The 15,367-nt window shown below is 39.3% G+C and overlaps 1 protein-coding gene across 1 annotated transcript; it reads right to left on the bottom strand.

The window, feature by feature from the left end:
- Positions 1–5,757: 5,757 nt before the first annotated feature.
- Positions 5,758–7,813, bottom strand: rbp4l (retinol binding protein 4, like). The gene is made up of 5 exons (XM_033647194.2): positions 7,708–7,813; positions 7,224–7,341; positions 7,001–7,137; positions 6,369–6,481; positions 5,758–6,283 (listed from the first exon to the last, which is right to left on the bottom strand). The coding sequence occupies exons 2-5, from the start codon at positions 7,338–7,340 to the stop codon at positions 6,060–6,062; spliced, it is 591 nt and encodes a 196-aa protein (XP_033503085.2). The 5' UTR covers position 7,341; positions 7,708–7,813; the 3' UTR covers positions 5,758–6,059.
- Positions 7,814–15,367: the final 7,554 nt, after the last annotated feature.

Here is a 15,367-nt window from a genome sequence, read left to right as displayed (position 1 = left end):
TGTCTGAAGATAACAAAATATTGAGCAAGTACAGCTTTGTGCTAAATGCTAACATCAACATTAGAGTGTGGATACCCGACCCGAGCCTGATGGACCCGACGGGACCTGACGGGACGCGTCAGAACCTGACAGGTCAGGCCGGGTTCAGGTTACAAGTCAGAAATTTTGCTGGGTTTCAGTTCCGGTTCAGTCCACTTGACATGCTGCTGTGCTGTACCATGGCCTATTCAAGTGCTAGAATTTGTTATTTATGTGACAACACCTGAACGCAACACAGGCTAAAGGCGGTAAATATTCAGTTTGAACTAATAAAAATGGAGGATGCTAGACAAAACTTGCTATTAGGAAAGTTTAAAACTGCCAAAAACCATGCAGGTAACCATGTCAGGTAGCAAACTGCGTTGGGCTTGGGTTGGGTTCGGACTTAAAAATCAGAAAGTCTGTCGGGGTCGGGCCAGGCTCGGTTATAACTGTCTTGGATCGGGTTCAGTCAGGAAAATGCAGCCCCGGGGGGGCTCTAATGTTAGCTCTCATGTTAGCGTGCTCACACATATTTCTTATCAGCAGAGAAAACCCTTTAGTTTGTCATGTTTTGTTGCTTGATTGTCACATAACCTTGTGGTCAGCGTATCGCTGGGATTTCCTGTACTGACTCATGTAAACTTTCAGTGATGAAAGTGAACGATCTCCTTTAAACTGTTTTGAGGGAAAGATAAAAGTAGCTGTAGTGAAAAGATGACACCAAAAGACAGAGATAAAAAGAAGAGAACATTTTACTTTACAATTAGCGCTCTTGATAACACGCAAAACCTCAACACATTATTACTATTATTATTATGAAGTGGGACACATCTGTTTTCATTGAGGTGAGGTGTGAAGTAATGTCTCAGCCAGAAAATGTGCTGCAGCTCTTTCATCAAAGACACATCTTGCAATTACTATGATAAGACAGGGTTGTAAAATTAAATTATTCAGTGGCAGGCAATGTGTGTGTTGGTTCATGCAGCTGAGAGTAGTGTCTCTGCTTTAACTGTAAGAATGGCTGACACTGCTGTGGCCCTCAGGTTTGGTTTTTGCACACGCAGGTTTTTTTTTTCTGCTCCACTTGAAAGAGTTTAATATATCCGATGATCCTCTAACAAGCATCCTACCTGAGCACACACTTTGTCGTGACATAACAACCTCATTGTGGCTTCCATCAACCCTGTAATTTAGGATCATGACCTTTCAGAGTGGGGTCACCGTGCTCATGAACAAAAGTCAAAAGGAAGGACACAGAAAATTAGCTGATGATGATCTTCGTCTATGACAAATGTACATTCAAAAAGCAGTGGTTTTAAAGCTCTATAATACAATGTAAACCTGGCATTTTTTAATACATTACATTTACAGTGCTTAAAAAAACATCCTGTACAGAAAATGAAAAAGAAAAAGAGCCTAGATGTAGATATTTCATGTAAAGATGCCGTCTGTTTACAGAGCAGTTAGACAGATTTGCCTGTCAGGTGAGTCATAAAACACAGACAGACAGTCAGGTGACTCAGGAGCACAAACAGAGACACAGGTGATCGATAAAGTAAATAAGAAGAAACTCTGAGAAACGTCACACACTGGTGCCCTGTGATCATGATAGCAGTAATTTAACAAGTTTCAGCAGCATTTATTATCTTAATGTCTTGCACATCTGCCCTTCTTACTGGCATCTGGTATGTAACGTCAGAGTGAATGCCCTCTGTAACCCCTTTATGAAAACTATTTCCCTTAAGTGGGAAGTATTTGTGTGAAAGTGAACATGTGACATTTAAACGGTCTTTGTCCTGTCAGACTAACAGCATTTAGGATATTTTTAGTGCAATTAGTTTGTTTAAAGATACGGGAGCCTGTTGGACAAAGTCCCCTAAGTTAAGATTTCCCTTAAAGTTCGAGTTAAGGTTTCTGTGACATACATCGGTTGCGTAAAACATCCTCAAGTCTTCTTCTAAGGTTTCTTTAATCTGTTTACTTAAGGAATGAGGTTTTTCTAGTTATTTTGGTCTTATCTTAAGAAATTGCTTCACGAGGAACCTTAGTAACCAAAGTAAGGACAAAAACCTGAAGTACGTCTGACTTCATCTTCGCTGCAACATGGCTGAGTTTATAGAGATAAATGAGAAAAACTAAGGCATCCTGAGAAAAGTGTCCCACAACCAGGAGAACTTCTATAGAAAATACTCATGGAGCCCGTTCCACAAGCAGAAGCTTGTTCATGTTTCCTCATATCTTTTAAATAATGGCAGGTAGAGTACACAAGCAGTCACCTTCTGTCTTTCTTCAGATATCCTCCGAGTTCTGGCACTAGAAGATCCCAACACTAAAAAAGTTTCAAACTAAACTGTAGTTGAGAGTCATATTTTCCTTTCTGCTTTCTTGTGTAATCATTTATTGGTTGTGTGAGTGCACAACAACAGGGTGACATTTTAAAGGTACTACAAAAACCTTCTCAGTCAGATCAAATCTCATCCCCACCCTGATCCCACAATCACAGACACAATGGCACCAATTATCTTCCGTCGCCCTGCACCCTCGGTCCCTTCACCTGCTTATCCTGCTAATGTCATACAGAGGGAGAGCGCCAAACCTGCACTATGAAAAACAGCACTGACATACTGTACATCTCTTTCATGCGCCGGCACCTCACAGCATTGGCATGATAAACAAAGACTATACAATAAAATAGAAACGTATACTGTGAATAAAAATCAAGTGGAAGGCCTCGTTGTTCCTTGTTACTATGGTGATCGCATGTCATAAATGAATACGTTTAATGAATTAATCAAAGATAAAAATGACTGAAACTATGATCATGATAAATGTTCTAATAGTCATAAACTAACTACTTTAAATCCAAAAGGTCTTCAGGCTCAGTGTTGATTATTTAATGTGGTCTGACTGCCCCCTGGTGGTAAGATCTTACTATAGCAGTCAATATACAACTCATTCAATAAGGCAACAATAGTGCTATTGAAGGAAGACATTTTGATTTATCACAGAAGGGAAAAGATAGGTTCAAATTATGAAATTAATGATAAATAAATTCCATTTATCTGCTCTGATGTCACTCTCACTGGGGCGCTTGAATAGAACAGCACTATTGTTAGTGTTATTTGTAATGCCTGTGCTTTTCCTACGAAGATAAGTCTGCTGTGAGAAAGGCCTATTAGGAAGTACAATGATGATGTACAATTTTGTATAAGGTGGTGACCCCCCCTCAGTTGGGGATGAGCCCCTAATGTTTACAACAATGCCTGGATCCATCCCTGGCAGCAACATGATACAGTCTGCTGGGGCAGTAAAAGTTTACTGTCCCTTTGTCACTTTACTTGTTGTGTGTAAGGACCATAACCCCCTTGACTCTGACTCTGGCACTCTCCAGACATGGGTTATTTGAGTTGGAGCTTCACCAGACTGAAGCAGATAAATCCACTTATATTCTTACCTTCAGCTTGTACACTATTTACGAGAAAACAGTCTGGGTTTTAACAGCAAGTCTTCGTCTGAAGTAAAGGTGAGGCCACATTATTTTGCGTATGTAATGTTAGTCTCCTTTGTCCAGATATAAAACAATGTAGCTGCTTTTAATTACGTATTGCAGACGGTCTCATTTCCAGTAAGTCCACACAGCTGATCCCATCAGAGTTAAGCTAGTTTACAGGCAGACTGACTTTACACACTGTCCTGCCAATAGTGTCAGCTCTCACAGAGATTATCCACAATCCCTCGTCACACAATCCTGTTTTACAACTGGGATGCTCCTCCACATAAAACTGAGTTATTTTAAGATGTACATTTAAAAATGAATGCAGTGCAGTACATAGAAGAAGAGTAAATGTAAATTCTTTGAAATAAAACATTGTGGCATAGCAAGTTTCATGATTATTTTCATGGTGTGCTGTTCACACTGTATTATAATGTGTTCTTTATGGAGCTGAGAGCTTAAAACAGTGTTTCCCAACAAAGGGACCTGACCCCAAATGAAGCTCTAATGAAAGTTCAGTCTGGAAGATACTTTTCATGCTCAGGCTCTAAGTTTCTTTCTCACCCTGCCATTCACTCCTTGGATGTGTGCTCACTCACTATCTCTCGGTGTAATTGTCTGGGTAGGTCCATTGAGTCGTCAGCTGATTCACAATCAATCCATAGCACAGCGAAACACCTTCTTTGTCAGCCTATCATCTTACTGTTTCTCATTTTAAATATGGTTCTTTCTCTGCTGTTGTTCTTTCTTGCTGCAGTCGTGCACGCCCACCACCTCCCCATCACCACCCGGTCTTTACGGATTCATCAGCCTCATCCACCTCAGCAGTCAGCAGCCTCAGAGTCAGCAGCCACCACCACCAGTGTCTGTGCTCCATGAGGGGATTTATCTTGCTGCTGCTCAGATGTCCCTTGATCACAAAAAATCTCCCTCTGGTGTCCAAGCACCAAAGACTTCTGTTGGATCATAATCAGCACAAATCATCCTGAAATCAGTTCACTCATATTCTGTATTTAAGTATTATCTTTACTTCATTCTTCTGTCTCCCCTGAATGAACTACGAGTCACCAAAGTCCCAAGAGGGGTTTGCGAGGTCTTCTTGATTTTAAGAGATATAAATCAATTTCTAAAAAAGAAAGATAGAGTTGGCCCAAATCTCAGCATTTATTTGATTTATGTGAAGAAAATTAAATGAAATTATTTTGTAAAGTCTGGATATTATCTAAGCTATAAACTGCAAAATAAAACCCTCACAAGATATAGGCACAGTAAAGACCTGAATACAATATTTACAGAGCCTTCCCTCTCAGCCTCAACCTCAGTCTCTTCAAAAATACATAATATAGACAGAGAATTGTATTAAAAGGTACTAAAAATAACAGGAAAACTCATCTCACAAGAACGTTTATCAGTTCTTCTGTATTGTTACCGTTATAAGTAATTTAAAAAAAAAAATAAAGTGTTCCATTAACAAAGGGTTGGAAACCACTGGCTGGTGTGATTTTACATTTAAAAAATAAGTTAATCAATGCTGCCAAGAGTGAAGTAATTCAAGATGTTTCCAATTTAAAGTTCAATAAAATTCCTCCTTGTATGATCTTTGGATTTTGAGTGTCCGAGGGGGCTAAACTGTTTCATCTAACAGTCCTCCCTCCATGTTGTCAGCCAGGACATCAGATGTATTATATTGGTTTACAGTAATGCTTGACCACTATTAGCTTTAGCACACTGCTTTCCATCTTGTTGCATAACATCAACGGGATTACACACCAGCTATAGAAACAAACAGTCTCCACCTGTCTGTCTGTCTCTCTCTCTCTCACTCCCTAACTGTCGGCCATCTTGTATCTGTCTTCCTTTCCCTCAGTTTACAACATTTAAGCTGTGTTGTGATATAACATTACAGAATGAAGGAAACACAGACAGGACTGTTTGAGCATCAAGTGCTGATCCTTGACCCCTGCAGCTAAGTGGCTTCACAGTTGAGTTAGTCTAATAGGACTATGTTCTCTGAACATCAGACCACCAGTAAGCTTATTACTGCTCAGTGCGTACTGTGTTGGGTTTGGCATTCTCTTGAGCTCAGGAGGGATCGCAGCCAACATGTGTTCAAGCCTCAGCTGCTGACAAATAAGTTTTTATGCTTCACACAGCTTAGGTTTTATGTTTTTATTTTTTAATATGTGCTCTGAGAGGGAAAAATTAATTCTCTACAGCACAAAAAGGACAAAATTCCAGTGATATTGGTTAGAAAAATATTTTTTATTTTAACTTTCATATTTGCTCAAAACACCAAAGCAACAGTGAACATTTTCCTTGGACAAACAATGGCTGAACAGAGTGATAGAGGGGGAAATGCATAATAACAGATGCAGGTCTGTGCCTCATTTTTCTGTTTTGCATCTGTTCTTTCATAGTACCACTCTCACATACACACCTCCTGTCACACGCACTCTCATTCTCCCTCTTCTTGCTCTCAAGCCTCCGAGCTTGCAACTAGCCCTCTCTCAGCTCTAAACTCTCCTGCCTTTCTCTCTCTTCCTCTTTAGCAGGCTCCAGACTGCAGGACGGGCTGAAACTGTCCAGCCATGCAGATGTCCTCCTGTTTCTGACGGACAATGCGCTGGATGGCAGGTGGCAGGCCACGGGGGTTCCTGGAGAACACAAGGGCGTAGCCATCGTCGCAGGTGCCATCTTCCTTCAGAGTGCGGCAGGCGTAGGTGATGGCATAGTTGTCATAGTCAGTGTCGATCACCCAGTAGTTGTCACCTGGTTAAAAATGAAGGGAAAGGTCAGGGAGTGTGTAGAGGGATGAGGAGTTATAAGAGAGGTGTGTGAGGGAGATATGTCTGACCTCCACTGGACAGGTAGCTGGCCAGTCCCTGGTAGTTCATGAACATCTTGCCGGGGGTGGTAGGGTCGGGGACAGAGTACTGGGCAGCCATGTCTGCACACACAACCCAGAAGCTGCAACATGATGATGCAAACACATGTTAGCTTCAAGGGGAACAACATACAACAAATCAGTCTCTGCCATTTTCTTGCAAATACATGAACTTTTCACTTCAATAATTCTAATAACAACATACAGAATAGACATAAAATGCAAACAGTATATTCTACATTTTCTTTGAATAAAGCCTAGATTGCTTTAAGTCCGTGTCATGAGCTCTCAAATCTGCTAGTAAACGTGCACTCAAGCACACATTCCTGCATGAAAAATCCATAATCCAGCTAATACTGTTCAGAATGTGTTCAGAATCTGTTCCTGTCTTAAATCTGTGGGTGGACCAGAACTGAACATTTGAGCTGTCCTCATCTCCCCAGCTCTTAGTCAAGAAGGTCCTTGTGACCAAACTGACCTTTTGCCTTAATCAGGAGGGGTTTAAAGAGGCGTAAGGCTGGTTTTGCTTGTTGAAATATCTATTTTGTCTGTAAAAAATGAATTAGAGAAGAAAAAAGTCACCCTCTGGCCCTCTGACTCACCCAAACAGAGTAACACGTCCCTTGGAGGAGGCAGTCATGGAGCCGTCGTCGTCAATGGTGTACTCAGCTGAGATGTTGTCCTGCAGGAACAGGCCCTCTGGATCTTTCTTCTGCAGTGCGTACCATTTTCCTACATACTGTGGGGAAAAGGAAGAAAGTGAGACATCTTTGTCACCTGATTTTTTTCAGCGTGCATGCTGTTTGCATGTTTTAATGAACTTACCCTTTTAGGGTCAAAGTCCTCTTTGACTGTGAAGCTGTCAACGACACAGGAGGCAGAGAAACAGTGTTCTACGCAGGACAGAAGGACCAGGAACAGGGCCAGCTTTGAGGATTCCATTCTATAATGAAAGTAGCAGTGTATTAGGACCATATGTTTATATATAAGGCTAATTATTTGGCACAAAACTGCATGTTTGGGTCTCAGGGCAATATAGTCCAACAACCCTGATCTCTTGTATTCTAAAGCACTATAGATGCACCAACAATATATTGTACTATTTTATGTGAGGAAAAAGAAAGCAGCGGCAGTAGACAAAAACCGTAACACCACATTACAAAGTCCAGTGATTATAAAGCCTCTAATTTCACAGCTGACAGAACAAAAATTTTGCATTCCTAGAAAACACAATCTCACATCTGATCCAGTGCTGAAACTTAAAGACTACTGAGTACAAAGTAAAATGTGTAAAACATCAGAGTCTTACCTGCTTTGAGGCAAACAAGCAACAGTGATTAAAATTCCACTACTCTTCGTGGCTGTCCAACAGATTGGGTCTGGTGTGTGAGGCAGCCTTTATATACACACTCCACAGACAAGCTTATGGCTGATTTTCATTGCTTGGAACTAAATAAGGTGCTTAAATCTAGAGGTAATCCTGTTGGGTTAATATATTTACCGTAATCTGGCTTCTATGTTGAAACCTGCCCAAGACTTACTATGAAAACAATTAGGTCTTTATGTAACTGATTGGAAGCACAATAAAACAGGTACATGTGTATCTAAGCAGGTGAAGGTGCATACACACAAACTGAATTTGTATGCTGGCATGACACTGATCATATGGGATGTGTTTGCAGTATTAATAATTAAAGATAAATTGCTGCAAAAAAAATGTGTGAAATTTTTATGTACTTAAAGGAAAATTCTTACAGGATAGCAAAAGTCACTTTTGAGCTCTGATGTCTGGCTTATTAAGAAAATGATTATGTAATTCATACATGCCTGAAAATTTTTTATTGTAAATGCAAAGTATCTGCAGCAGAAATATTATATGAGGAAGCTGTTTTAAGTTAGATGTCCAATATTCACTACATGTGACAGCAAAAGGGATTTTCCTTGTTTCATTTCGCAGCTTACAATTCAAGCCTTTTTGCAGACAAAACAAAAAAAGTCCACGTGTGCCATGATAAAGCTGTTTCTAAGCGTGAATTCCTGATGTAAGCCACACAGTTACTGGCAAAGTGCCGCAATGGTACAGAGGGCACAAATCCGCCTGTGAAACTTAACTTGAATAACCTCTAAGTCTGTGTTGCATCAACAAGAAAACAAGCTAAAACACTGAAGAATTCAAATGTGAAAACAGCTATTTAATCAATCAGGGCTTGATTACAACATTTGAGCATGAATATTGTAAACATCCCCAGTAAATTTGGTCTTAAAATGCTTTAGATTTAGACAAAATAATTTTTCCACTCATTTTTGGAAAAGGCATGTACTAAACTGTACACACAGCAAAGAGGTATCAATCTCCTCAACTCCTCAGATACTGAGTCAGCCAATACAATGACTGGAAAGTTCAAGTTCAATATCAATAAATTTATTTGAAAGATGTCATAATCAGGCTGAAATACAGGGAAATGTGAAGGCTGCATTTTCTGTTTTATGGTAAGATGTAGCTGCAAAAGATGTCCCAGAAAATCACAAATAAAATTAATCTAAAAAATGCAAATGTATATATTCTTCTACATACAAAGCCATGCACTGCTAAAGTTCTACTGCATAGGGGTTAAGTGTTTGGTAAATTCAGCACAGTTTAAGGATATTATCTAACACCACTTGACAGAGTGAATTGAAAAGGACTACATAGTTATTATGTCTTGTTGTTGAGCAATTAGTGTGTAATCACATAAGAAGTAGTCTCGCCACCAGACAATCAGAAATGTCCACCTTCTGATAGTCTGGGGACACTCCTTTCTAAAGTGTGTTTAACACACCGGCGAAAACGGCCGGCAACAAAGCAACGCCTCTTGCATTTTTGAAAAGGACACGCCTTCTCGGAAATGTGCGCTCCCCCTTTTCTCGTCCGCAAGGAAACAAACACACAGAGAGCTTGAAAATGGATGCCGAGAGATTTAACTCCGTTTTATCAAACGTGTGCTCATCCGTAAAGAAAATATTTTTCCAGCAGATGTCTTAGTTACAACATGATTGAGCTAACTGGAGTAGTGTCATGTCGTATCCGACAACGGGAGGCTTTTAACAGATGACGTCTTGATGTTAGCTTTGCTGCTAGTGTTAGCTGTCCCTGTCAGCTGCAGCCACTGATGCTTTCTAGACATCGTGATTTCCCAAAACTGAATAAAAACCACACATAGCAACACAAAACTGCTTTGCTAGCTCAATCATGTTGTAACTAAGATATCCGCTGGAAAAGTTTTTTCACGGACCGTTTAATGAGTTATTACCTATTACAGACACTGCTAACAGCTAACAGGACTAACAGCTAACGGTTAGCCCAGCTAAACGTGCACTCAGAAATAGTAATGTTTGTTCAATCATTGTGTTTATAGACTTTACAAACATCGGATTAGTCCAAACGGTGATACAGTGATGTGAAAAATGTCATCTATAGGCTATATATATAGCTAAAAGCTCTGCTGGGGCCTGTATCACGAAGCAGGATTTTGTCTTAGTGAGGTAACTTAAGGGTTAACCCTGGGTTTTCGGTCTCACGAAGCCGGTTCAGTTCTTATCGGGGTAGATCACCATGGTAACTTACTCTGAACGGCTATCCTGCTCCAGAGCAGGGTAAGTTCAGGATTGAACCTGATTCTATAAAAAGCACCACCCACTGGCCAATCAGCTGTTCAGAAAAAAAAAGACTCCGCTGACAGAAATGCAGCCCAGTCATGACGGGAAGTTTAATTAATTTGATTGATTATGATTTGAAAGTTTATTTTGAACATTAAAAAAGAAAAGAAATCAACAACAACAGACAATGAAAAGATTGTTCAAAACGGAGTGGAAAGAAGTCGAACTTTCATCCCACCCCTTCATAAGAAAGAAACTGATCATTTGCGGACACTTAATAGCGCCATTAATTAGTGCCAATGTTTTGTTTTGTTGGAGGAAATGCTCCCTGTTAAAGATAATGGGCCTAATTGACAGCTTTGCTGCTGGAAATGTGGAAAGTAGCCTATCATGTCTACACTTCATGGTGTTTGAGGGATTTTCCTTTTTGTTTTGTTTTTTTAAAGAGAGAGACGAGGTATATTTCTGCGCAGCTGTTAATTTCTAACAAAGCTCAGTATCAGGATGATTTTATTCAGACTATCAATTTGGTGTTGATTTAATTGTGGCGTCGGCTTTAAGCTTTATTGTAGCATATATAATGTTATGACAAAGAAGACCAATTTATCAGACGCAATGATGTTAGACGATAATTGTAATACACGCAATTCATCTGCGCAGCATTGATTTCATGGGATTCAAGGGTGTGATCAGTGTCAGATGTACAGGTACAGGTACTGTAGCTACTTGAACCAGTGGTGAGTAATTTAACCTACACATCATTTTATTTGCTACCTTGTTTTGTCTTGATTTTTCCCTCTCTCCTCCTCTATTTCTTCTTTCCTGACCCGTTTCTTTTTCTTCTCTATCATGTGATTTCATTGATGTTTTGACAGGGGAATTTCTTTGATAAGCTTTTAGTGGCTTCTAACCTCTCCGGCACTTTTCTTTTTTTTTAATCTTGTAAATCTTATTTTTAACATTATGTGCAAATAAACTAATCTAAACTAAAACTAAACATTATTCATCCTGTTATGCGTTGCCACGCATGTTTCCTCCTCCTGCAGCTGCCACGGTGTTGGCCTTTTCTCTAATGTTGCTTTTCTCCTCCTCATATTTTAGTAGAATTAATCTCTGATCCTCACGAGAAATACTTTTTTTCCCCCTCACATACGGCGCTCTGTGAGGACGCTCAGTGACGCTCAGTGACGCTCGCTTCTCTCATGATTGTGATTGGTCCGCTGCGTGCGCGTTCACGGCTTTTGATAAAGCAACCCTGGGTTGATTTACCGAGTTGATATCCAGCGTCGTGATACCGATTATCGTGATTGCCATTGTTAGGGTTAGTCAACCCAGGATAGGTCTGGGTAACCCAGGAAAGGTTGATCTCGTGTCGTGATACAGGCCCCTGGTTTTCTACCCGGAAGTATTTGTAAACAACAAGGCGATTCCCTCTATAGTCCGGCCGGACGGATGAGTCATGGCCTTGTAAAAGATTATGTTTGTTTCTTTTAGTTGGCGAGAATGTGTCGCCGCAAACGCGACAAACATCCACTAACTCTGACGCCGTTTTCTGGGAGCACGGCTGAGCCATTTTGTACCGCTTACACGTGTTTCTAGTGGGACTATGTTTACAAGCACAAGAGTTCAGCGAGCCACCGAAGGACCGCCCTGCAGATTTACTATTGGTTCTGCAACGTAGGGAGTTTTTTAAACTCTGAAATTGTATCCGCCCATCTAAACACAAAATCAGGGAGAAAGTCATCAGTCTTTAGTTAAGCAAAGCGTCTAAAGACTGACTTGAGAGTCTACATAAGAAGCAGCAGCCAGGTCGCCTGAAAAAATATTGGAATTTTACGTATCTGCACACCATGAGTATATTTGTGTGTTTTGTACGTACTATATTGATGTTTCTAAAGTCACATAGTTGAGATTACATGTATATGAGCTGAGTTTCTCATCAGGAGTATGGTGCGGCACCTTGGCTAGACATCTGCCAAGCAACAGACAGCAGCGAACAAATGTTTGAGACCAACAGAAGTGGGTATTTTTTAATAGGTTGGGACATTTCCAGACGTGTTCATAGCGGCAAAAGCAAGAATTTTTGTTTCTGCAGCGACCAAACTGGGTATTTTAAGCCAAAACATGATAGTTTCCTAACCGATTCTTGTGCCTAAACTTAAACACATGTTAACCATAGCCTTGTCACAACAATAAATTGAAAATTTAAACATAAAAAAAAAGAGTAAGGTTTCAGCATACCAGCTGCAGTATAAAACATACAAATGTGACAAATCAGTGGTTTACAGAGCCGTACAATGCCAACATTTATTGTGGCTACTGGGTTGGAAGTAGCCTGTAAGTGTGACCAAACTTTCCAAACAATGGAATGATCATCTACCAATAACACCAACACTGATAATACAGTTATATAAGAGCTTGCATACAATAAAATACATTTGAGAAGGTTTTATCACAAAAAAAAATCTGGTTGGTGTCCTATTTTTAAATGTCATGACCAAAGTAAAAAAGGGAATCAATATAACTAGGTATAACTTTGCATACGTGAATCCACACACACACACACACACACACACACACACACACACACAGACAAATGCTCTCTCAACTGTGAACTTATGAAGTCTCATTTCCCAGATTAACCTCGGTCACATGAGATTACTGCCGGCATAACACTGTTTATCATGTAAAAACATCTCAAGTCTTCTTCTTGTGTAAGCTTGTTCTTTGATTATGCATTTCTTCTTGCTTAATTAAAGGCATTTAAGCTGTTGCTCTTGTACAAAAAAATTAAACAATATGTTAATACTTTACGTGCAGACTCAGCCCACACTGAGGACACAGACAGACAAGCCAGTCAAGACTATCTATTTCTCCACTGTCTGTGCTGCTCAGTACTATAATCCTACTTGTGAGGCCCGAAATAGATAGACAAAAATAGACTTACTACAGATTTTACATTCCTGAATGCTACAACAGAGCACCCTCCAAACCTCAGGTCATCATCATCATCTGAATTTGATTGGCTGGTATTTCAGATAGAGCTGGAGCAAAGGCTAACACAGCGATTAAACCCTGTGCTGACCATCAGGACCACTGTGTTTACGTTTACGTTTATTTAAGTGCTGTCACGTTCAGGGACTGCGCCAACATCTGCTGCCTAAAAACTTAAGATTGTACTGGACATCCCATTCACAAAATATGAAGACATTACCTGGCAGCTGGGGTTGTGGTCTTACATTTGGTATACTGTGACATAAGAAAGAAAAGAGAAAAATGTCACGAGTCTCAGGAGAAGACCGGATTTTGGGCCTTGGGCTAGAAAAGTCAAGGAAGGTGACATGAAAAAAGTGTATGTAAAAAAACAAATCAACATAACCATTACATTCTGTGCCATTTGTTAAATACTCACACTGATAATTTACATTTACATCTGCCATGTCAAATTGTTTCTTTGCCAGGATGCCTTTGTTATTGTCATTCCTCATTTAGAGCAGTTACAGTAAAAGCATAACTCCAAAAGAGAATACGGGTGATGTCAGTAAGTCACACCTGTAACATATATTTATTAATTATTATGTATTATGTGCACCCACATTCCTGGGTAGATTTCTTATCAAGCAACATCCTGTAAGTCAAACACTTGCATACATGGACAGGCATTAGATATGGTTCTGCTACCATCTTGTGGTGAATGGCAGCATTGCAACCAGTACATTTTAAGGAAGCAATGGCAATGATATCAATCAAATGGATGAGTGACAATGGACAGCCAGTGAGGGCTTATTGAATTTTTAGCAGTTTGAAAAGAAGTAAGTGTAAACTAATCAAACCTACTGAACAGAAATAAGGCAAATATCTACATAAACCCAGTATGGTATGAAGAGATTGGATAATAAGGAGGAAAATATTTTTGACATACACTACTCAATGAAAGCTACAGCTGTAAGGTGTAAGGTATTTTTTTAATTTAAATTACCAAACAGAAAATTCTGAATTAGCCCCACATGCTGGCAGGAGGAAAAAAAAACATGGTTTTAGTGGCAGTGAGTAATTTTAAAATGAATAATTCTTCATTAATGCATGGTATTGAAAATTCCTCAGTTGCTGCTGTTATCCATTGAATAGAATTTAAGGTCAGTGGCTGGACAGAGTAGTTTGACATGGTAAATACCAAGCTTGAGAGGTAACTAAATGATGGCAGACACAAACATGCAATGTCAAGTGCCCCCAATATTTATTACCTGTTACCCCGCTTTAATCTGACTGTTTGTCTGCTCGTAGGCCAGTTGACATGAGTAGCCTAAAAACCTAAATCAAAATACTAGTCCCAATTAAACGCCCAGTCCCTTTTACTAACCTATTGTGGCTACACATTTTGACAAATAAACACCTGTCTCAATTAGATGCCTGGTCTGGTGCATTCCTCGATAACCATGTAAGTTATACTGTGAAGGTCCCCAGATCAAAAAAATCTGAAGGGTTTGTCATAAAAATGTATCCAAGTTGTGAGTATTGTTTTAACAGGATAAAGTGGTGATGTGTCAGTATGCCAGGTGCCATACGCTAGATCAAATGAATAATTCACATATTATCTTAAGACTCATTTAAATACAAGTAATATTCATACTGGTTTAAATAAACAATTTGATAGTATTTCCCAATCTCTTTTCAGCAACAGGTTTGTGTGAAAGGAATTAAAGGCCTGTACCATACAGACATCTGTCCCAAATATAGGCCCGTTGATTTCAGTGATTTAAGCAAGTAATAGCCCAGGCTACTAATTGAAGTTTTATGGTATTTTAAGGACTACAGAAAAAAGTATTTAAAACAAAATAGTAACTGCAGTCATCATGATTGATGCCGATTATCTTCTACAGAATGCCTGCCATTTGAAGAAAACCTTGAAAACCACCAGCCGGACATTGTTATAAACCAAACCTCTGGTAGAAAATGAAATAAATTAAATTAAATTAAATTAAATTAAATTAAATCAAATCAAATTGAAAAATCAGCCTTAAGGTGGAGTTGAACTCCAGGACAAAATGGCCGATGCATTATTATTATTATTATTATCATTATTATTATTATTATTGTTGTTGTTATTGTTATTAGTAGTAGTTTATTATTATTATTATTGTTATTAGTGGTAGTTTATTTTTTTATTATTAATTATTATGTATTTATTTTAATTGCTTTCCATGTGTTTTATTCAAAGGGGTTGGTGATATATCTAGTCAAGAACAGGCTTTCAGGGTCTCAAGCATCCTTCTAAGAGAAGAGGATAAATTACCACACCTGTGAGACAACAGGCTAACATTGCACGTGCTTAG

This window comes from Epinephelus lanceolatus, chromosome 19, assembly GCF_041903045.1.
Source record: "Epinephelus lanceolatus isolate andai-2023 chromosome 19, ASM4190304v1, whole genome shotgun sequence".
Lineage (NCBI taxonomy): Eukaryota > Metazoa > Chordata > Actinopteri > Perciformes > Serranidae > Epinephelus > Epinephelus lanceolatus.
Note: the sequence above shows the minus strand (reverse complement) of the source record. Positions and strands in the feature narration are given on the sequence as shown.